The following is a 24437-nucleotide window of genomic DNA, read 5'->3' as shown; positions in this document are numbered from 1 at the left end:
TGAGGGCATTATGCTAAGTGCAGTAAGTCAGACAGAGAAAGTCAAGTACTATGTGATCTCAAACTCATAGAACCATGGAAAAAGAGATCAGACTCTTGTGGTTACCAGAGGCAGAGGGTGGAGGGAGGGGGAATTGGAAGAAGGTGGTGGCAAGGTGCAAACTCTAGTTACAAAATAACTAAGTACTAGGGATGTAATGTACAACATGATGACTATAGCTAACACTGCTGTATGATATATAGGAAAGTTAGGAGAGTAAATTCTAAGAGTTCTCATCACAAGGAGAAACTTTTTTTTCCTTTTTTTCTTTTCTTCTTTCTTTTCTTTTTATTGTATCTACATGAGAAGATACTGTTAGCAGAATCTATTGTGGTAATCATTTCACAATATATGTGAATCTAACTGTCATGCTGGATGCCTTAAACTTATACAGTGATGTATGTCAATGATTTCTCAGTAAAACTGGGAAAAAAAAGTTATCATCTTATTTTTGTCCTTTAAGCCCCTCCATGGACTTTATCAGGAGACTGAAGCTCCTGAACCACGGAATAGGTACCTGCTCAACCTGAGAAGTCATTAATTTGTCTTCCAGATGTCCTTTTAGAAACCACCAATGCATCACTGGAGTGCTTACAAAGTTTGGAAAAAAACAAGTATAAAAGGTGTATGCAGTAAAGAGAGGCAGGAAAAAGAAAAAATACAATTAAAAGCCTTAATTCTTTCAGAAGTCATCTCATACATTTGTGTTTATAAACAGTAACATATTCTTTGTGAAATAATGCTTAAAATCTTTGAGGATATACATATAATTTCTTCAAAGCCTTGCCAAGAAATGAAACATAAATAAGTTCTTGATACTAATATAAATATTTTAAAAGTCTTTCCAGTGAATCTAAACACTACACTTCCTTGTATTTTCCCAGTCTCCCTCCTTCAAGCGAGCGCTCTTGTTTTCTTTAGATCCCAAAGGCACTTTGAATTTACGTACTGATGATCAGAGAGTAAAATTTTAAGAGTTTCCTCACTAAAGTATTTAGGAATATATTAAACCGTTGTGCCCAGATAGACAGAAGCTGTGTGGAAATAAGCTAGCTTGACCTCAAGTTACTGGAAACGTGATGAGCAGAGAACAGCGAGTTCCCAAAAGAGATCTCCAGCAGGGTGACTGCTGTGTTCTTGAAGAAGGGAGAAAGATATGAGCTGTATGCTAGGGAAGGTTTTGGCCATAGTTATATTGAAAATAGAAAGGTAAATCTGTCTCATTAAGCCTCATTGCTTGTTGAATCAAATACGCATCTCATGATCTCACTTTCTCTTGAGAGTTTTGGAGCGACAGGGTGGAGGTGGCAGTATATCCTCACTTGTTGACACACTGGAGACTGAAGTTACAATAACCTGGGGTGGAGTGAAGCATTCCAGCTGCTCTGAGATGTTTGCAGAGGATTTTCCAGTGACCAGAGGGCTTCTCTGAAGTTTACACACATGTGCAACTTACTATGTCCACTCCTACAGACCCAAGGTCTCCCCTCATTTTCTGGGATTCCAAATCTCATCCTCCTTGTAACAGTTATGTTCTCAGAAGCATGACTCACTTTTTTCTCCTGGGTCTGGCGGTTGGAGGGGGTAAGCAGAACAGAACAAAGCTAGAGATCTAAGCAAGTGAAGTGGCCCCTCCATTTTCTTTGTCTACGTTGGCATAAAAATCTTGACTTGGGACTTCCCTGGTGGTGCAGTGGTTAAGAATCCACCTGCCAATGCAGGGGACGTGGGTTTGAGCCCTGGTCCGGGAGGACCCCACATGCCGCGGAGCGGCTAGGCCCGTGAGCCACAACTACTGAGCCTGAGCGTCTGGAGCCTGTGCTCCGCAACGGGAGAGGCCGCGACAATGAGAGGCCCGCGCACCGCGATGAAGAGTGGCCCCCGCTCGCCGCAACTGGAGAAAGTCCTTGCACAGAAATGAAGACCCAACACAGCCAAAAATAAATAAATTTTTAAAAAAAAGGTTACTCTTTAAAAAAAAAAAAAAAAGACCTAATGCAGCCAAAAGTTAAATAAATTAAAAATGACTATCTTAAAAAAAAAAAAAGCTTGACTAGTCTCTCTCAAATACATGATTAATTTTTAAAAACTTTCCCAAACCAAACAATAACCATTGGTTCACACTATATGGCCCAAACACCCATCAGTAATAGAATGAATTATCTGGGGCATGTTCCCCACAGTGAAGAGTGCATTACAGGGGTTGGAAGGAACAGCCCTCACTGGTGCATCAATACGGTGACTCTCAAACATGAGGGTGAGTGAAGGCAGACAGATACTAAAGGGGGAACTCTATGTGCTTCCTTTTACAGAAAACATAAAAACAGGCAAAATAATCAGTTTGGGATTGCCCTTTGGGAAAGAAGTCTAAGTGGGTCTTCTGGGCAGTTGGTGATAATCTGGTTTTCTTTGTTCTGAGTGCCAGTTACACAGCCATGTTCTTTGTAAAAAGTCGTCAACCTGTACACTAATAATATGCACCCTTTCTATACATTTCATTTAATTAAGAAGCAAGCTCTTTTTTAAAAATAGGATATATGGAAAGTGAATCTCAGTTCACCGGCCAAATTCTTTCTGCATTCAGTCCTCCCCCACTTATGCTTTCGCCCTTTCTGCATTTACAATTTATGTGGAGAGAAAGCCCTTTAAGACTTTTCAAAATTTTCCATGATGGCTTCTCTGGCAAACACGATCAGGTGTTTGTAGTTTTTGGAGTGCTAATGATTTACAGCTTTTTTTTTTTCCTTTAATAAATTTATTTATTTATTTATTTTGGCTGTGTTGGGTCTTCATTGCTGCACGCAGGCTTTCTCTAGTTGTGGCGAGCGGGGGTTACTCTATGTTGAGGTGTGTGGGCTTCTCATTGCGGTGGCTTCTCTTGTTGCAGAGCACGGGCTCTAGGCGCGCGGGCTTCAGGAGTTGTGGCTCATGGGCTCTAGAGTGCATGTTCAGTAGTTGCGGCACACGGGCTTAGTTGCTCTGCGGTATATGGGATCTTCCTGGGCCAGGGCTCGAACCTGTGTCCCTTGCATTGGCAGGCAGATTCTTAACCACTGTGCCACCAGGGAAGTGCTGGTGTCTTTTGTTATTTGATTTTTGTCCTCAGTTCCTGAAATAGCTTCAGAGTAAAAACATGAAATTGATATCTTTTGTTATTCATAACAAACTACTTTCAACCACGTCTGAGTTTATGTTAATGGGACGAATTTCAGAAAGCCCCTAGATAAACACAAGATGTGAGCTGGTTGCTAAGAGAACCAACCACACTATTAGAGGGTTGGAATTTTCAGTTCCTCCCCTCCCACTTCCAGGGAGGGGAAAGGGGCTGGAGGTTAATTAATTGCCAGTGGCTAATAATTTAAACAATTGTGCCTTGGAATGAAGCCTCCATTAAAAACCCAAGAGGGTGTAGTTTGGAGAACTTCCTGTTGTGGACGCCTGGAGGTGCTGGGAGGGTGGTGCACCTGGAGAGGGCATGGAAGTTCCGTGGCCCCTTCCCACACACAACTTGTCCTATACATCTCTTCCATCTGGTTGTTCTGGAGTTGTATCCTTTTATAATACATTGTTAATATAGTAAGTAAATTGTTTTCCTGAGTTTTGTGAGCAGCTCTAGCAAATGATTGAACCCAAAGAGGGGGCCATGGGAACCTCCAATCTACAGCCAGTGGTCAGAAGCACAGTGTGAGATAATAGAAAAAATATAGATTGGTTTCTGTCCTGGGTTCCTGGCACAGAGCTCCTAAAACCTTTTTAATTTCCTCAGTGAGAAAAGCATTAGGAACATCTTTTGATCTAATATTTGGCCTTTGACCCCAGTTCCTGACACGGAGCTCCTAAATCCCTTGTAATTTCCTGGGTGATAGGAGCATCTTTGTTCTAATGAGGTGACTCTTGGTGGGCTCCTGGATGGGGGCTGGTGACCAGAAAGACCAAGCCATGTGTTAGAAGCTTGGAATTTTCAGCTCCACCCCTTCATTCTCCAGAGAAGGGAGAGAGACTGGAAATAGAGTTAGTTATCAGTCATGCTTATGTGATGAAGCTTCCATAAAAATCCCAAACGTATGGGGGCACAGAGAGCTTCTGGGGTGAACGCACGGAGGTGCTGGGAGAGTGGGGCACCCAGAGAAGGCATGGAAGCTCTGCGCCCCTTTCCCACATACCTTGCTCTATGCACCTCTTCCATCTGGATATTCATCTGTACCCTTTATAATATCCTTTTCTAATAAATGGGTAAACAGTAAGTAAACTGTTTTCCTGAGTTCTCTGAGCCACTCTAACAAATTAAGTGAACCCGAGGAGGGGGTCATGGGAACCTCTGGTTTATAGCCTATTGTTCACAAGCACAGGTAACAGTCCGGACTTGCGATCGGTATTTGAAGTGGGGGACTGAGTCCTTAACCTGTGGGATCTGACGCTATCTCCAGGTAGAGAGTGTCAGAACCGAGTAAACTGTAGGACACCCAGCTGGTGTCTGAGAATTTCTTGGTGTGGGGAAAAACGCACACACCAGGGGAAGGGAAGTGACCAGAAGGGAAGTGCTCTGAGTGTCAGAAGTGAAGTATTGACAGCAGAGTGTTGAGAGGAGAAACACAGGAGGTTTTTCTCTTTTATGAAGCACAAGGGTTTTTCTCCTTTCCTTGTGGGGATCTGGCTGAGGAGCGTGAGAGCGTAACTCCTACAAGGAGGCTAGGACTTAAAGCCCCCAAACGTGATTTTTCTAAAAGAACAAACTGTAATGGTCAGACCTACCTTTAAGAATGGATGAAGTCATCTGACGAGGGTGTGTGGCATGTGGGAATGAGGGGAGGGGCAGGGTGGGGAGAACCCCGGCTGTCTGGCACAGCACATGGTGCTCTCCTTTGGCTGGACCCTTAGCTGTGACAGTTTCTCTCCCTTGACCCTGGCCCAGAGGTCTTCTTATTTCTCCAAAGTTCCTTGGATCCAAAGTAGAGCTAGAAAGTTCCTTCCAGCAGGACCAGGACTCATACGTCAAAAGCTGAGACACTCTAAGCCTTTTACTTCTGTGCAACTGCCCAAACTAGCGCCTCACTTAGATTTGGTCCTTCCCAAAGATGGTCAATTCACTGAACACTGAAAGCATTTCAGTTTGTCCATGTCTGTACCCTTGGATGTGAAACAGATTTCATGCAAATGAAATAATTTCTTAGGATGCTTGCCTACAATCCAATACAGACTGCCAAAAGCTGGTGCTGTCTTATTCAGCCAGAGCCAAGGAGTTGTTCACATTAAACACTAGACAACTGGGGGCTTCTGCTAAAGGGTCCACCTTAGCCATACCTGATACACAGGATTCTCTTTCTCTTGCCCCTCCCCAACGCTCTCCTCCAGCCACAGGAAATGGCCCAGGACAGGCTGTTGACTCAGGGTCATGTATAGTCTGTCCAGCAAACTCTGATGTGACCTAGTTCAAGATGATGGGCTCACCCAGAAGTTTCAACTAAAAATATCGAGAGGATAAGTTAGCACCAGGAGTGGAACCCAGAAGGGGCACATTCAGAAGCAGATGAAGCTTGGACCACTCAGGGTCCATGGTCTTGGAATCCAAAGTTAAGGTGGTGGGGGGGTGAGGTAAAACCCAAAGCAAGAGTCAGGAGGCAAAAATAAGACTGAACAGAGGGAAAAAACATGGTAAAAGGTAGAAGAGCAGAAGAAGAGTAGCTGAGAACATTCCCTGAATATTCTGTTTCTTTTCCAAGGTTACTGTGCACTTCGTATAATAAACCTCTCTTCTTTTGATTTGACCTGGATAAATATCTATTTCTTGAACTCCAAACTGGAAGAGTCAGAGCAGATGCCCGACTCCCTCCTCCACCCTTCCTTCTTTCCAGTGATTGGCATGGGGTTGGGGATGGGGTGAGGAGGAAGGTCTCACATTATTCTTGTAATGGATTCTCAGTGCTAATAAGGTTTGCTAACTCATCAGTGACCGTACAAACTTTCCAGGCCTCAGACTAATTCATCTCTAAATTACGGGACTGAATAATGATACTTCACTCCCCTCATCTCCGGTTCCCTTAGGAGTTTGTACACAGGGTTCTCCTTCCGGTTGAGAAACAACTGAGGGGCATAGAGGTTGTTGCATCCCATGATTTTTTTAAAGTTTAATTTTATTTATATTTTTATACAGTAGATTCCTATTAGTCATCCATTTTATACACATCAGTGTATACGTGTCAATCCCAATCACCCAATTCATCACACCACCACCCGCATCCCCTGCCACTTTCCCCCCTTGGTGTCCATACTTTTGTTCTCTACATCTGTGTCTCAAATTCTGCCCTGCAAACCAGTTCATCTGTACCATTTTTCTAGGTTCCTCATATATGCGTTAATATACGATATTTGTTTTTCTCTTTCTGACTTACTTCACTCTGTATGACAGTCTCTAGATCCAACCACATCTCAACAAATGACCCAATTCTGTTCCTTTTTATGGCTGAGTAATATTCCATTGTATATATGTACCACATCTTCTCTAACCATTCATCTGTCGATGGGCATTTAGGTTGCTTCCATGACGTGGCTATTGTAAATAGTGCTGCAATGAACATTGGGGTGCATGTGTCTTTTTGAATTATGGTTTTCTCTGGGTATATGCCCAGTAGGGGGATTGCTGGGTCATATGGTAATTCCACTTTTAGTTTTTTAAGGAACCTCCATACTGTTCTCCATAGTGGCTGTATCAATTTACATTCCCACCAATAGTGCAAGAGGGTTCTCTTTTCTCCACACCCTCTGCAGCATTTGTTGTTTGTAGATTTCCTGATGACGCCCATTCTAATTGGTGTGAGGTGATAACTCATTGTAGTTTTGATTTGCATTTCTCTAATAATTAGTGATGTTGAGCAGCTTTTCATGTGCTTCTTGGCCATCTGTATGTCTTCTTTGGAGAAATGTCTATTTAGGTCTTCTGCCCATCTTTGGATTGTGTTTTTTTCTTTTTTTTTAAATTGAGCTGCATGAGCTGTTTATATATTTTGGAGATTAATCCTGTGTCCATTGATTCGTTTGCAAATATTTTCTCCCATTCTGAGGGTTGTTTTTTCATCTTGTTCGTAGTTTCCTTTGCTTTGCAAAAGCTTTTAAGTTTCATTAGGTCCCATTTCTTTATTTTTGTTTTTATTTCCACTACTCTAGGAGGTGGATCAAAAAAGTTCTTGCTGTGATTTATGTCAAAGAGTGTTCTTCCTATGTTTTCCTCTAAGAGTTTTATAGTGTCTTGTCTTACATTTAGGTCTTTAATCCATTTTGAGTTTATTTTTGTGTATGGTGTTAGGGAGTGTTCTAATTTCATTCTTTTACATGTAGCTGTCCAGTTTTCCCAGCACCACTTATTGAAGAGACTGTCTTTTCTCTATTGTATATTGTTGCCTCCTTTGTCATAGATTAGTTGACCATATATGCGTGGGGTTATTTCTGGGAGTTCTATCCTGTTCCAATGATCTATATTTCTGTTTTTGTGCCAGTACCATATTGTCTTGATCACTGTAGCTTTGTAGTAAAGTCTGAAGTCAGGAAGTCTGATTCCTCCAGCTCCGTTTTTTTCCCTCAAGACTGCTTTGGCTATTCGGGGTCTTTTGTGTCTCCATACAAATTTTAAGATTTTTTGTTCTAGTTCTGTAAAAAATTCCATTGGTAATTTGATAGGGATTGCATTGAATCTGTAGATTGCTTTGGGTAGTACAGTCATTTTCACAATATTGATTCTTCCAATCCCAGAGCATGGTATATCTCTCCATCTGTTTGTATCATCTTTAATTTCTTTCATCAGTGTCTTATAGTTTTCTGCATATAGGTCTTTTGTCTCCCTAGGTAGATTTATTCCTAGGTATTTTATTCTTTTTGTTGCAATGGTAAATGAGAGTGTTTCCTTAATTTCTCTTTCAGATTTTTCATCATTAGTGTATAGGAATGCAAGAGATTTCTGTGCATTAATTTTGTATCCTGCAACTTTACCAAATTAATTGATTAGCTCTAGTAGTTTTCAGGTGGCATCTTTAGGATTCTCTATGTATAGTATCATGTCGTCTGCAAACAGTGACAGTTTTACTTCTTCTTTTCCAATTTGTATTCCTTTTATTTCTTTTTTTTCTCTGATTGTCGTGGCTAGGACTTCAGCCACTATGTTGAATAATAGTGGCGAGCGTGGACATCCCTGTCTTATTCCTGATCTTAGAGGAAGTGCTTTCAGTTTTTCACTGTTGAGAATGATGTTGGCTGTGGGTTTGTCATATATGGCCTTTATTATGTTGAGGTAGGTTCCCTCTATGCCCACTTTCTGGAGGGTTTTTATCATAAATGGGTGTTGAATTTTGTCAAAAGCTTTCTCTGCACCTATTGAGATGATCATATGGTTTTCATTCTTCAGTTTGTTAATATGGTGTATCACATTGATTGATCTGTGTATATTGAAGAATCCTTGCATTCCTGGGATAAATCCCACTTGTTCATGGTGTATGATCCTTTTAATGTGTTGTTGGATTCTGTTTGCTAGTATTTTGTTGAGGATTTTTGCATCTATATTCATGAGGGATATTAGTCTGTAATTTTCTTTTTTTGTAGTATCTTTGTCTGGTTTTGGTATCAGGGTGATGGTGGCCTCAGAGAATGAGTTTGGGAGTATTCCTTCCTCTTCAATTTTTTGGAAGAGTTTGAGAAGGATGGGTGTTAGCTCTTCTCTAAATGTTTGATAGAATTCACCTGTGAAGCCATCTGGTCCTGGACTTTTGTTTGTTGGAAGATTTTTCGTCACAGTTTCAATTTCATTACTTGTGATTGGTCTGTTCATATTTTCTACTTCTTCTTGGTTCAGTCTTGGAAGGTTATACCTTTCTAAGAATTTGTCCATTTCTTCCAGGTTGTCCATTTTATTGGCATAGAGTTGCTTATAGTAGTCTCTCAGGATGCTTTGTATTTCTGCAGTGTCTGTTGTAACTTCTCCTTTTTCATTTCTAATTTTATTGTTTTGAGTCCTCTCCCTCTTTTTCTTGATGAGTCTGGCTAATGGTTTATCAATTTTGCTTACCTTCTCAAAGAACCAGCTTTTAGATTTATTGATCTTTGCTATTGTTTTCTTTGTTTCTATTTCATTTATTTCTGCTCTGACCTTTATGATTTCTTTCCTTCTGCTAACTTTGGGTTTTGTTTGTTCTTCTTACTCTAGTTCCTTTAGGTGTAATGTTAGATTGTTTATTTGAGATGTTTCTTGTTTCTTGAGGTAGGCTTGTATTGCTATAAACTTCCCTCTTAGAACTGCTTTTGCTGCATCCCATAAGATTTGGATCATCGTGTTTTCATTGTCATTTGTCTCTAGGTATTTTTTGATTTCCTCTTTGATTTCTTCAGTGATCTCTTGGTTATTTAGTAACGTATTGTTTAGCCTCCATGTGTTTGTAGTTTTAAGTTTTTTTTCCCTGTAATTGATTTCTAATCTCATAGCGTTGTGGTCAGAAAAGATGCTTGATATGATTTCAATTTTCTTAAAATTACTGAGGCTTGACTTGTGACCCAAGATGTGATCTATCCTGGAGAATGTTCCATGTGCACTTGAGAAGTGTAATCTGCTGTTTTTGAATGGAATGTCCTATAAATATCAATTAAATCTATCTGGTCTATTGTGTCATTTAAAGCTTGTGTTTCCTTATTAATTTTCTCTTTGAATGATCTGTCCATTGGTGTAAGTGAGGTGTTAAAATCCCCCTCTATTATTGTGTTACTGTTGATTTCATTTTTTATAGCTGTTATCAGTTGCCTTATGTATTGAGGTGCTCCTGTGTTGGGTGCATATATATTTATAATTGTTATATCTTCTTCTTGGATTGATCCCTTGATTATTATGTTGTGTCCTGCCTTGTCTCTTGTAACATTATTTTAAAGTCTATTTTATCTGATATGAGTATTGCTACTCCAGCTTTCTTTTGATTTCTATTTGCATGGAATATCTTTTTCCATCCCCTCACTTTCAGTCTGTATGTGTCCCTAGGTCTGAAGTGGGTCTCTTGTAGACAGCATATTTATGGGTCTTGTTTTTGTAGCCATTCAGAGATCCTGTGTCTTTTGGTTGGAGCATTTAATCCGTTCACGTTTAAGATAATTATTGATATGTATGTTCCTATTACCATTTTCTTAACTGTTATGGGGTCGTTTTTGTAGGTCCTTTACTTCTCTTGTGTTTCCCACTTAGAGAAGTTCCTTTAGCATCTGTTGTAGAGTTGGTTTGGTGGTGCTCAATTCTCTTAGCTTTTGCTTGTCTGTAAAGCTTTTGGTTTCTCCACTGAATCTGAATGAGATCCTTGTCGGGTAGAGTAATCTTGGTTGTAGTTTCTTCCCTTTCATCACTTTATATATACCATGCCACTTCCTTCTGGCTTATAGAGTTTCTGCTGAGAAATCAGCTGTTAACCTTATGGGAGTTTCCTTGTATGTTGTTTGTCGTTTTCCCCTTGTTGCTTTCAATAATTTTTCTTTGTCTTTAATTTTTGTCAATTTTATTACTATGTATCTCAGCATGTTTCTCCTTGGGTTTATCCTGCCTGGGACTCTCTGCACTTCCTGTACTTGGGTGGTTATTTCCCTTCCCATGTTAGGGAAGTTTTCGACTATAATCTCTTCAAATATTTTCTCTGGTCTCTTCTCCTTTTGGGACCCGCATAATGCGAGTGTTGTTGCGTCTAATGTTGTCCCAGAAGTCTCTTAGGCTGTCTTCATTTCTTTTCATTCTTTTTTCTTTATTCTGTTCCACGGCAGTGAATTCCACAATTCTGTCTTCCAGGTCACTTACCCGTCCTTCTGCCTCAGTTATTCTGCTGTTGATTCCTTCTAGTGTATTTTTCATTTCAGTCATTGTATTGTTCCTCTCTGTTTGTTTGTTCTTTAATTCTTCTAGGTCTTTGTTAAACATTTCTTGCATCTTCTCGATCTTTGCCTCCATTCGTTTTCCCGAGGTCCTGGATCATCTTCACTATCATTATTCTGAATTCTTTTTCTGGAATGTTGCCTATCTCCATTTCATTTAGTTGTTTTTCTGGGGTTTTATCTTGTTCCTTCATCTGGTACAGAGCCCTCTGCCTTTTCCTCTTGTCTATCTTTCTGTGAATGTGTTTTTTTCCCCCACAGGCTGCAGGATTGTAGTTCTTCTTGCTTCTGCTGTTTGCCCTCTGGTGGATGAGGCTATCTAAGAGGCTTGTGCAAGTTTCCTGATGGGAGGGACTGGTGGTGGGTAGAGCTGGCTGTTGCTCTGGTGGGCAGAGCTCAGTAAAACTTTAATCCACTTGTCTGCTGATGGGTGTGGCTGGGTTCCCTCCCTGTTGGTTGTTTGGCCGTAGGCAACCCAACACTGGAGCCTACCCAGCTCTTTGGTGGGGCTAATGGCAGACTCCAGGAGGGCTCATGCCCAGGAGTACCTCCCAGAACTTCTGCTGCCAGTGTCCTTGTCCCCAGGGTGAGCCACAGCCACCCCCCACCTCTGCAGGAGACCCTCCAACACTAGCAGGTAGGTCTGGTTCAGTCTCCTATGGGGTCAGTGCTCCTTCCCCTGGGTCCCGATGCACACACTGCTTTGTGTGTGCCCTCCAAGAGTGGAGTCTCTGTTTCCCCCAGTCCTGTTGAAGTCCTGCAGTCAAATCCCGCTAGTCTTCAAGTCTGATTCTCTATGAATTCCTCCTCCCGTTGCCAGACCCCCAGCTTGGGAATCCTGACGTGGGGCTCAGAATCTTCATTCCAGTGGGTGGACTTCTATGGTATAAGTGTTCTCCAGTTTGTGAGTCACCCACCCAGCAGTTATGGGATTTGATTTTATTGTGATTGCAACCCTCCTACCATCTCATTGTGGCTTCTCCTTTGTCTTTGGATGTGGGGTATCTTTTTGGTGAGTTCCAGTGTCTTCCTGTCGATGATTGTTCAGCAGTTAGTTGTGATTCTGGTGCTCTCGCAAGAGGGAGTGAGAGCATGTCCTTCCACTCCACCATCCTGAACCCCAGACGATTTTTTTTTTCCTTGGGATTTTTAAGAAAGGAGAGGAGGAAATTCCTCAAGAAGGCATTTTGGATTTCTAGACTACAGGAGAAGGAAACTAGAAAAGGCTCATCGCTCCATGACACAGACTAGTCTTTGATTTTGTATATCAGGCTGTTGGACATTATTTAAAAAAAATGAAAAAGGCTCAGGTAGCAGCTGTGAACTTTAGGGCAGTTTCAGCTCACCTGGTGCCTACAGATCAGACTGATATCCATCAGGGACAGTCCCAGCTGAATGGGTATAAATTCCACCCTGAGCAGGGAGAGCAGAGCACCGTACCTGCTGAGGGCAGGGCTGCCAGGACCCGTGCTACCAGGACATGTCCCAGTGGGCTAGGCATACTTCTAGCTTCAAGGCGGGGTTTTACTGTGCAATTGAATGCTTTATGGTTTTTTTTTATCCACTTAGAAGTTCACTGAAAGTTGATTTATTCAGTTAGTTGCCCTTAAGAGTCCTCTAGTTGTAAACTTGCATTGTGAGATGAATTTAAAACAAGCCAGGCTGCTCTGATTAGCTCTGCTTCTTTCATTGCTTTCCTCCTTGAAAAGCATTTAAGCAACTGACCGAGGAAATCATGTTTTCTTTAAACGCTGCAGCTCATTTCTTTTAATCTTATGGAAAATCAGACTGTTATGGCCTTACTGCTTAGTGCTTTCAACCTGCAAAAGCAACTGCAGGACTAAACGGTGTGTTCCCTCCCCAGAGTGGATGGGACAGGACAGCTCTGGGAGGCAGCTCAATGGGAACAGTCCAGAAATTCCTGACTCACAAACCAGGGCAGGTGCCTGCAGGCAATCTGACTCATCTCCTTCAACCCCACTTCTGAGGGGTTCAGGAGCCGGTCGCGTCCGGGGGCAGCACAATGGCTGGGACTTAGGAAGACTTAAAAAGAGAAAAAGGGGACTTCCCTGGTGGCGAAGTGGTTAAGAATCCACCTGCCAATTCAGGAGACATGGGTTCGAGCCCTGGTCCGGGAAGATCCCACATGCCGCGGAGCAACTAAGCCTGTGAGCCACAACTACTGAAGCCCACGTGCTGCAACCACTGAAGCCCACATGCCTAGGGCCCGTGCTCCACAGCAAAAGAAGCCACCGCAATGAAAAGCCCGAGCACTGCAATGAAGAGTAGACCCCGATCGCTGCAACTAGAGAAAGCCCACATGCAGCAACAAAGACCCAATGCAGCCAAAAATAAGTTAATTAATAAATTAATTTTTTTAAAAAAAGAGAAAAAGGACTCCTGCACTCTCCCTGCCAAGTATGAAACAAAGGCCCATTTGTGCAGCTTCTCTTTGGTCATCCTGCCTCTGTTCCGGAATAATTTGCTCCATGAATAGGGTGGGCAGGAGCCCCAAGTTGCAGCTCCCACCCTCTCCCCCCCCCCCCCACCATCTCTCATAGCTCTTCTTTCATCCCAGTGGTAATTCCCATCAGAGGAATGTCCCTAGTTTACCTCAGAATAAAACCCCCTTCAGGAAAAAGTGTCCAAATAAATCCTCACAAATGAGAGCTCTGACTGGCACTGAGGCATTCAGCACTCCTTCCCTGGTGGGAACTGGGGGCCTTGGCTCCACGGTCCCCTGGATGAATTAGGGCTGTCGCTAAGCAACCATCCCTAACCCCAGCCCAGGGCCCTCAAGAGGAGAGAGACCAAGGCTGCTCATTTCCCCGTCTCTGCTCATTACCAGTCCCGGCCTTGTCTGAGCAGACCGCTTATGTAACGATGTCCTCGGGCTTGCTCTGGCCCTAATGGTGTCTTGGTGACAGAGCGGCCAAGATCAGCGGTGGCCTCAAAGCATGCTGGGGGCACTTGCTGCAGCCCTCGTGAGCTGTCCAGGGCAGCAGAGCAGTACCAGGGGGCCACCGCATACAGCACAGCTTTAGATACGGTATTGCCTCTAAGCCACCGAACCCTGGGAAGAGGGTGTTAGCTCTGCTTTACAGATGATGGACCCCAAGAGGTGAAGTGACCGAGCTAAGATCACACAGAGAACGAGCTGCTCAGTCAGGGGTGCAGGGCCCATTCCTCGGCGTCCATTGCAACTGCTGGACTTTGGCAGCACCGTGGGGCAGGAAGTGCGGCAGCCACTACACAGGTACTGTTGTTTATTAACAGACGAAATACTTGCAGATTGAAAAATCCTGTTGAGTTACTCACCAGCCGATCATGATTTGATTTCTTTCTGGCCACAGGAGTTTACTGTTTACCCACATAGTTTTGCTCATCTAGTGTTCATGGAACAAGCTGAGGCTCCCCCCGCTTCACACAGAGGGGATGACGTCAGGTCTTCATGGTGGGTGAGGAGACAATTAACCTCTCACCTCCCCTCAACACCCCCTCCCCAGTCCACCATGCAACAATAACCCATGTGCATGTAGCTCAAATTTACGCCCCTCTTTGTCTGCCTGAAAGCGCGTCTCATCATCTGGGACCTGCCTGAAAGCGCGTCTCATCATCTGGGACCTGCCTGAAAGCGCATCTCATCAGCTGGGACCTGCCTGAAAGCGCATCTCATCAGCTGGGACCTGCCTGAAAGCGCGTCTCATCAGCTGGGACTCTCCTCAGTGAAGCCTTCACGATTCTTCCGGGCAGTCTCTTCCTCCCCTCCCTGCTCTCAGAGCCCTCTGGGTGCTGTGCTGGGCACTGCAATACACCACCCTGATCCCCCTAATCGCTGGGCTTGTTGCCCCGGCTGCTGGAAGTGCTGTCGGCAGACAGCCATCAGCAGTCCAGCTCCCCAGGGCTTGCCCCAGCTGCCCAAGTCATGCCCCTTTCTGGCGGCCCGCAGCCAGTGGTTGATCAGTGCAGAGTGTGAAGTGATCTCAGCCTAACTCTGAAGGGCCTTTCTAGAGCTCCCTGTGGGTCACTGACACTGTCATCAGGCCTACATTGCAGCTGAACCTCTCCCTCTGCTCATCCTTCCTCCTCCTCTGCCCTTTCACAGATGTTGCTTCCGAGGGCACCCTCCGTGCTCAGCTCCATCTCAGAGTCTGCTTCCCTGGGGCTGGGGTGGGGGACAACTGCCACATTCTCCCTTAGACTTTCCCTGTACATGACTATCTTGCTCTTTTTTTTAAAAAAACTTTTATGTTCTCATTCATATTATATGGTGCTGGAAGACAAACAATAAACAAAATAGGTAGTATATTAGACTATGATAAATGCTACAAATAAAGGAGCAAAGTTAGGAGGTGATACAGAAATTAAAATTTTAAGTAGGGTAGGAGAGTATATTAATTAGCTCAGGCTGCCATAACAAAACACCAGAGACTGGGTGGCTTAACAACAGAAATGCATTTTCTCACAGTTCTGGAGCCAGAAGTCTGAGGTCGGGGTACCAGCACAGTCAGGTTTTGGTGAGGGCTCTCTTCCTGGCTTGCAGATGGCTGCCTTCTTTCTGTGCCCTCACATGGTGGCGAGAGAGCTCTGATGTCTCCACCTCTACTTATAAGGGCACCAGTTCTGTCAAATCAGGGCTCTACTCTTATGATCTCACTTAACCTTAATCACCTCCTTAAAGGCCCTACCTCCAATGTAGTCACATAAGCATTTAGGGCTTCAACATATGATTTTGGAGGGGACACCATTCAGTCCATAGCAGTGATTTAGGGAAGACCTCCCTGAAAAGATAGCATTTAAGGGCATATCTGAAGTATGTAGCAGAATGATCCAGGGGATTATGTGGGAAAGGATAATTCAAGGAAGAAGAAAGTGTAAGGGCAAAGATCCTGAGGCAGGAGCAGCCTGGGCAGCTGTAATGGATGAGAGGCAATAGGGAGGTCAGATTATATTCAGCTGTTAGGCCATTATAAAGAAGCTGGGTTTAATTGTAAGTGAGATGGAAAGACATGGTAGCAAATACATAACAAGATGTGACTAAGTTTTAATGAGATCCCCCTGATTACTATTCTGAGAATGTACTGAAGGGGAAAAGTTGAGAAGTAGGAAAACTAGATAGAAAGCTGGTAAAATAATCCAGAGATTACAGTGACTTTCCCTTTAGATCTGAGCTTCTCAAAGGCAGGAGCTGAACCTTATTTATTTCCACCAACAGTGCCTAACCCAGGCCCTGGCATACAGTAGGTGCTTAGGAGATGTTTGTGGAATGAATGAACGTCACATAAAAGCCATTGTGAGATGAGAGGAATTGAGAGACTGGTTGCCTGTGGATGGGACATCTCCGTTGGTGTCTCCTATTTCTGCATTTCTGTTATTCCCCTCAAGCAAATCTATTGTTCAAACTGGGACTTGACTGGACTCCTTCTTCTTCCCCCAAACTCTATCTATAATCTTTCTGGACTGAAAACTGGGCTTTGGGATGTGGTCTCTCAGGGGCTATTGAAGTAAGGGAAGAAGCCAGGACCAGAATCGGTGTCAGCAGCCCAGACAATGTATGTCTAGATGCTGGTTATTCCAGAAAAACCCTGTGCTCGGTAGCACTCTCCATTTGTAGATACTTTGCTCTTAGTTGATTTCTATTTATTTTAATCTTTGTAATTTTTAAAAACACCCTGTTTCAGGTGTGAGGAATGTGTTGCTCACACCTGGCCAGGTAAGTCCCCGTGGGGGGGGGGGGCCCGTGGTGGCAGCCATAGTGCTGGTCCAGATGGAAGAATGGCCGGGAGAATTGGGGCAGAGTTAGCAATCAAGGCGAGGAACTTGGGAAGAACAGTGATTCCTTTCTGGGATCTTTCCTTGAAGGCGGCTCAGATGCAGGGGTTCCCAGCTCCATTACCCCGACAGAGTAAGGAGGAATGAGCAGTCCTCCAAGGGGAAAAGCTCTCGTAAGCTCGACAGGAGGCACCCCAGTGGGCGCTTTGAAGCTCCATGGGTCTCAAGTCATAACCCTTCATGACCTCAGGAATATTATATCCAGGCTTCAGTACTGTTGCCCCAGGTCTACCTCTGAACAGCCTGGGCCCAGCCTCAACCAGCTGTAGAGGATCCTTGCTGGGCCTCCTTGTGGGTTAGAAGGAACTGGCCCAAAGGAAAAATCGACAGAGAGTCACGGGGATCGGCCTCCTCCCCTGATCAGCCAGGCACATTACTTATGACATCTCAAGCTCAAAGTGGCTCCCTCTCATGTGACACCTGAGGCGTTCCTGAGGGAGGACACGCCTCTGATTTGCTGCAGGGCAGCTGTGTTTGTGTGAGCAGCAACATACCAACAGGAGTCGCGTGTGTGATGCACAGCAGACTCATAAAGTAATCAAAATGCATCTTTATTTGTAGTCTCTCAGCATTCTTTATGGTCTGTTTGCTATTGGTAATCCTTCCCTGTCCCTGAAGGAGTAGTCCAGCAGGCCCCAAGAATGTGTTGCTTATTTTTAGGTAAGGGACAATCTGAGAGTCATTTTAGGCAGTAAGTATTGACTTGATTCAGCAACGAGCATGTCGGTCCAGGAGAGCAATCAGAACTCTGAATCTGATAAGATGCCAAACCTGTCTCCTTCCCCAGCGGGCCCCTGCGGGCTGGCCGCCAGCTGTGGGGAACTGGGTGCTGGTCTGTGGACTTCTCCTCTCTCTCACGGCCCTAAGAATTGGGAACATATTTTATTTTAAACATATTTACTCCAGAAAATATGTTTATTTCTTTGGCACTCACTGAAAATATGGTGCATGGGCATGAAAAAGAGTAAAATGTTGCACTGACCATACGAAAGCAGTAAGTCACATCAATATGTAATTCATTGCCAACAATTTGAGAATTTTGGAGGCTTACTGGGAAAAAGAAGACTTTATTTTTGTTTTAATAGAATAAAATACTTTAGGCTTGTGGGAAGTTTGTAAATTTTTTCGTTGTTTAGTGGCAACTTTGAATAGATTTTTTAAAAAAATTATTGTGCTGGAACTTAGGTTTGGAACATTAGTAGGTACATATGGTAACACCTCATTTATCTGGGACCATCAGGGGATGAGGCATTTCAGAGAAATCAAGTATTGAAGTATTTAAGTCCTATCCTTTGAGAAACTCAACGCTTGTGTTAAACATTTTTGATGGAAGATTCTCCCCAATCCCTTGTGTACTCACTGCTTTCTGAAATAAGAGTGCAATGGAAATTGGGTCCCATTTGCGCTGCTGACTTAAGAGCGTCATTATGAAAACCAATTACGGGGGCATTCTGAATTTGCCCTCTAGGCTACCAGAGTGTGTTGGCGTTTACCCCTGCCTTCAGTGGGCTGGAGGCTGTGATCCAGTAACGCCCCTGTGTCATTGTCTGGACAAGAGCCTGAGGATGCTTTGTAAACTCTGAAGTGTGGCACCCTGTCTAGCATTGGCAGTAGGGGTCTCCACCCCGAGAAAGCCGGGTTTGCTTAGGCTTGCTTTCATTATTCCTGCTTGCTTGTAATATGATGTCGAAAGTGATTGGAATTCAAATTGCAATCTTCATCTTGATATATGTTCTCGGACAAGTTATTAACTCCTATGCGCCTTGGTTTTCCCACTTAAAAAAATGGTAGTAAGAATACCTAGGGTTAAGGATTGACCCATGTCATAAGCCATAAGATGCTATGTCATGCGGGACTTCCCTGGTGGTCCAGTGGTTAAGACTCTGTGTTTTCACCGCAGGGCCGAGGGTTCGATCCCTAGTCAGGGAGCTAAGATCCCGCATGCTGCAGGGCCGTCATGTTAGCTCATTTAACTAAAAAACACCTGCTCAGGCTCAACTCCCGCCCTAGACAAATATTTAATCAGAAGTACGTTTTGGATAATGTGGAGAGGAGTTGTTTACAGGAAGGGATAACTCTGGTAGACATAGCAGGAGGGTTCGAAGGGGAAGGGGTCTCCCCAAAATTTCCTCCTGTGAAGCTTCATGTAGTAGGTGAGAATTGGGGCTCAACAGCGTATGCACATTTCTTTTCTCTTCATCAGGTCACAAAGAGGGGAATGAGCACCCAAGGTATCTCTCTGAAGTGACACTGGTTTACCATTTCCATTCTCCTTGACATTTTTCAGGGGTTAAGTGCCTCTGGTCAGGGATGTGTTATTATTTCAGCATTACTATCCCTTTAAGAGCTCCCGGCACCTCTGAAAAGCAGCCCATGGACTGCTTCAGCACTAAGTGGATCTGAGGTGTAATAGGGTGACCTCTGACCCTAATCCTAACCCCACCCCCCGGATTTATGGGCTCCTCCTGGTACACAGAAGGAGGGATGGAGAGACCAGTCAGGGTCACCAGCTGGCCATTTGGCCTAGGGAGCTGTCAGATTGGGGCTTGTTACATAAACTGGGACCCGGCTCAAAGCCCAGACCTCATCAGATTCCCTAACTTTGCAGAACCCTGCAACAGTAGCCACATCCTCATTGCATAAGTTCAGGTTTAACCACAGACCAACCAATCAACCTGTGCCTTGCTAGGCGAGGAGGCAAGGAGAGGCCCAACCCACTGAAGAATGCTTTCTTTTAATAAGCAGGGAGGATTTTTTGTCGGGGGGTGGTGTCAGGGGCTCCTGGGATTTCAGATTAGGACCCTGCAAGATTTTGTCAGGTCACTGTTCCAATATGTGATTAAAATGATCAAGTGATTGAAATGCTGTTGTAATGCTATTATAAAATGATATTTTAGTTTGGACACATCTTTAGAAAAACTCAGGCTCCTTCTCCATAAAAGTTGACAAAACAATTTATGGAGGAAACTCACAGGCATCCAGAGAATTGAATCCATACACGTAAACCATGGAAGAAATTCTAAAAGCTGAGTTGAGGGAAGGGTAGATGTTAGAAACAAATCTTTTATCTTGAAGTAATAGTAAAAGTAAACACAATAAATTAAATAGCCTGCAAGTTTCATGAAGCTGAATCATAAAAAAATAAACACAAAATTCTGTGGTTTGGGCTACATAAAGATAAGCAATTGGGAATCTGTTTTTTTTTAATAACACGCTATTTCCTGTTATAGATAAAGAGTTTACCAAGGAATTGATGCAAATGTGTTTCTGCCCACTATTCTTATATTTCCCCTTTCTCACTAAAATTACCTACTTCACAGAATATGAGAATTGAATGAGATACTGTGGGTCACTAAGTTTGATGCACAAGAAAAACTAAATAAACAGTTAAATTGGAATCCGAATAGGACTTTTCTGCTCCCCTCCTTCTTCCTTCTCCTTTTGTTGGTTCTTATTGAGAACTGTGTGCCCTGGGCAGGTGCTGAGGTGGTCCTGCTCTCCAGGGACTTTGTTTATTCATTTACCCAACCTATATTTATTGAGCTCCTACTATGTGCCAGGCTCTCTTCAAGGCTCTGGAGACTCATAAATCTATGGTATCATTTCGATTACTGTTAAATGCTATGAAGAAAGACAAAGGAGGGTAATGAGATAGAGAACAGCAGGTGGGAGTCGGGGACGATTTTATGTGGAAAAATTAGGGAAACCTCTCTGGAGAAGGTGGCATTTGAGCAGAGGCCTGAATGAGGTAAGGAGTAAACCCAGGGGAGGATCTGGGCAAAGTATGTGGCAGAGACAGAAGAAACAGCACGTGCAAAGGCCCAGAGGTGGGAAACAACTAGACATGATCTTAGGAAAACAAAGGTCAGGGTGTCTGGAGCTGAGTTTTTCAGCATCCTCCCCACAGTATGTTTCCCACCTAAAATGATAAGGGTATGTAGTATATATTTTATAGAGTGATTGCAAAGATGAAATGAGATAGCATGTGTAAATCCCCCAGCTTAGTGCCTAGTACATTTTAAGTTTTAATAAATGTAAGCTATAATCATCATCATTATCACTTGGGCTGCTCAATGTTCCTGCTTAACCAATGCACAAACCTAGGACTTCACAGGAGAGAACTCAGTGGCCGTGGAGTAGGAGCCCTAAGTAGCTGTGGGCAGCTGCTCTGCCCCCTCAGGCCTTAGGTCCCAGTCACTTCTGTGGTCTGGTTACTCATGTGCCATGAGGTAATCTTCCCATTTTTTTTTGGTTCTTGAATGTGTGAGCCATATAATTCCTTCTTCAGAAGTTGTGAAGATGAGACTCCAGCCAATAACCCGACATGAAAAGAGGCCATTTTCTCATCCTCAGGCTTGGTAATGATTCCTGCCGTGAGCCAGTCATTATGGAAATGACTCAGCCTTTCTCTCCTGTGTTAATAAGATTTTACTGTCTTTGGTCTTGACTCAAACTGGCGGGGAACGGTGTGGGGATCGCTGAAGCTGTGCCCGTGTGTCACTGTGTAACTGTTTACTTGACTACTCAGATACCATGCAAACAGGGGCCATTCCAGCTCATTGTCTTCCTTCCAAGCCAGCTACAGTCCTCGCCCAACTCACACAATGGGCGCCCGATACATCTGTCCTCACCTGCCAGGAAGCGGAGGCCACAGTTCTCTTTTCTCTCTAAGGGCTAATTGGGCAGTGAAAGATGGTTAGTGGGCTGAACTCAAAATAAGGCATCTGAGCTCTCTTTGCACCCCTAACATCAACAATGCTTAGTGTCTTCTTGGGGGACCCCACTGTGAGAACTGATCCAGGCCCAGATCTCAAATGAAACCTGCCATTGGGGTTATGAGGCGACCCTCTGGTCTTTTTTCAGTTGAAATTATCCTGGCAGTTTAGAAGCAAACCAGGGTCCATTCATGTGTTTGACAGATGTTATGCATCACCGATCCAGTGCCCGGCAGTGCCAGGCATCAAGGGCGGGGAGACAAAAGGCAGTCTCTAATGCCAGGGACTTCGAGGTCTAGTGTAAGGAGACTGATGAGAAAATAAATAGTTATAGATCACCGTGATTGGTATTGTAACAGATCCTTGGGTGCTACAGAGGCATGTGGTGGGTACCTGACCCACGCTGGTGGTCAAGAAAGAATTCCTAAAGGACAGCATGTTTACATGACTCTGGGAGGGTGCACAGGTGCCATATAATCAGAGAAGGGCCAGGAAGGAGGGATGTTCCTAGAGAGAGAGAAAACAGCCTGAAAAGTACACGTGACAAAGCGAGCTAGCTGTGACCACTGACATCCATTTTCTCCTTCTTTCTGGGCCCACAGCTGGATTATACTTCCCAGCCACCCTTGAAGGTAGGTGTGGCCACATGACTGAGTTCTGGCCAGTGGCAGATGTGCGGAGGTGATGGGCGAGCCTGGCCCAGAAGATCCTCTCCTGTGTGCCTTTCCCTGTGCTTTCCCACTTCAGCTAATTGGGAGCAGGGAAGAATCAGGTCACAAAGGGCCTGTGTGATGCTTGAAGGAACTCCAAAGTTAAAGGGCAGGTAATAAGCACAGAGAAGCGATCACATTTAGTTTTTAGAATAATGGAGGTAGGATGATATTATTGACAGTGATCTAATTAGTGATTAGATATTAGTTGAATTTTACCTGAGCCCTGTGCTTCCGGAACACAGCAATGCTTAAGAAACCCCCTACCCTTTGGCTTTTCAAAATCCCCCATCTTTTGTGTTCCAGAGGCTAAACCTCAAAGGATCACCACCCTCAAATATTTTAAGACAAGACCCATCTCCATCCTCCCTCAAGGCTCCTGTAAGGCTCAGGATGACTCCCTTGTTTACCTGCCTGTATGAAACCACAGGCCCCTTCCTTTTCTTTGAGACATTCCTCCTTAATGAACATTCTCCCCACTGCAATAACCTGAATAAAAGCATTTCCTTCATTGTCTGGGGCATTTTGTCTTTCACATTAACACGATAGCACTAGACTAGGAGTCAGAAGATTCTGAGTGAAACTAGCTTCTATTTGAGAGTAGACCATCACCTGCTTTATTTTTCTTTAACAACTTTTATTATATACTAATTTATTTGTCATCAGTCATCCACGGGAATATAAACTCCTTGAGGAAAGAGCTTGTCTTCTTGACCACTGTATCCTCAAGGGTCTACAACAGATCCTGGCACACAGTAGGCGCTCAAGAATTAGGACAAGTTATGGCATGGCAACCCCCAGCCCTCCCGAGCTGTCTGCCATGCTCCCCTGGCTCCTCTGACTTTCTCTCTCTCCTTTGTCTTTCTCCCCCCTTCTCTGTGTCTTTCTGTGTCCTCTGATCCAGTCTCCATCTCCCCCCTCCCTCCTCTTTCTCTTTTTGGGATCTCTTTCCTAATCTCTCCCTTCCTCTTGCTTTCCCTGTCTCTTCCATGGGCCTTGGGCCTGGCAGGTCCCTCTTATTCCTTCAATCCCTACCTTCCGCCTGGATGTTTATTGGGGAGGATGCAGGGCCCAGGGAGAGCGCTCCAGCTGCAGAAGGAGGGCTGAGCCAACCATGTCTGTGGATCTGCTGGATGGCTACAGGTCTAACTTTGGACGTGCATTTGGTCGAGGGCTCCTTGAAAGTTAAAGATTCACTTGGAATTGGTCAAGTTGGCATTTTGGAAACGATCAAGTAGACACTAAGCCTTGATCCAAGCAGGGTGCCGACAGCTGAGACGGAAAACACCCAGACCAGCTGGGGCTCGGAGGGAAATAAGGGGGTTCATTTGTGCCCGGTGTGGACACCCCAAGCAGATGGTGATCCATCCAGCATGAAACCTGTTCATTCTGCACGCAACATGGGATTCCTTTTGTGACTCTTTTATAAATAGGATGGGCCAGAATCTTTCTGGGAAATGCCTGTGGGATTCATGTGGTCTCCTAAGGTGGGTCCTTGTAGTTCTGTTAACTCTGGGGAAGCAGAGAAGGGAGAGACTCTTTTCCTGAGCCCTGGCATTTATAAGTGTGGTTTGGGGAAGAAAAAAAGGAGAGTGTCTGTAATGAGTAAAGTGAGTAAATGTTTCCCCAAGAGGATGATTCTTGGAGCAAAAAAGGAACTGAGGGCTGAAGGGGTTTGGCAGAAAGGGGCGCGTGGGTGTCTGCTGGAGCGCCTCTTGAGTTCCCTCAGGAAGAAAGCTCCCACTTCATAGCCTTTTTTTTTTTTTTTTTTTTGGCCATGCAGCATGTAGGATCCTAGTTCCCCAACCAGGGATCGAACCACACCCCCTGCATTGGAAGCACAGAGTCTTAATCACTGGACCACCAGGGAAGTCTCATCCCACTTCATAGTCTTAATGACTTCTGTCCCCTCTCCCCAACAACTTGGCACAAAATACTCACCTAAGTGGTATTTCGTTCAGATCGTCATACCTAATCGAAGACTAGTTCATTGAGTCATCCCTTCCTTATCAGTGATGGTCTCTCTACTCACAGTTCACTCCTGTTGCTGACTCACAGGTCGTCTCCAAAGCTGCGGTCTTTGCACCTTGGGAAGATAATTTTGTAAAACCACGTCTGCTCCCTGGCCTGAGCACTCAGAGAGTCATAACAGCATCTGGAACCAAAGCTCAAGGCCCAGGTTGATTAGGGCAAAGTCTCCAATTCCTTTTCCAGATCTCCCTTCCCCATCAATCAGGATATTTAGAAAATGTGTAAATAGCCA

General features: G+C 44.2%; 1 protein-coding gene and 1 long non-coding RNA gene across 7 annotated transcripts in view; one reads left to right on the top strand and one right to left on the bottom strand.

The window, feature by feature from the left end:
• Positions 1-23465, bottom strand: part of LOC309626450 — a 32252-nt gene extending 8787 nt beyond the window's left edge. The window contains exon 1 of the long non-coding RNA XR_014243201.1: positions 15384-23465. This is a non-coding gene — a long non-coding RNA (uncharacterized lncRNA). The remainder of the gene's footprint in view (positions 1-15383) is intronic.
• LOC309626139 (uncharacterized protein) overlaps positions 1-24437 on the top strand; it is a 65084-nt gene that overhangs the window by 18234 nt on the left and 22413 nt on the right. For 5 of the 6 annotated variants that reach the window (XR_014242976.1, XM_082386648.1, XM_082386647.1 and 2 more), the window contains exon 1: positions 10324-11554. The exons of the other annotated variant lie outside the window; for it this stretch is intronic. Coding sequence is in view for 4 of the 5 variants with exons in the window: in XM_082386648.1 (XP_082242774.1) it covers positions 11452-11554 (103 nt within the window). In the remaining variant the exon portion in view is untranslated. Of the gene's footprint in view, positions 1-10323; positions 11555-24437 lie in introns of those variants that run through there. 6 annotated transcript variants of the gene reach the window in all.

The sequence above is a fragment of the Balaenoptera borealis genome (genome assembly GCF_965194805.1).
Source record: "Balaenoptera borealis genome assembly, chromosome: 1".
Taxonomy (NCBI): Eukaryota; Metazoa; Chordata; class Mammalia; order Artiodactyla; family Balaenopteridae; genus Balaenoptera; species Balaenoptera borealis.
Note: the sequence above shows the minus strand (reverse complement) of the source record. Positions and strands in the feature narration are given on the sequence as shown.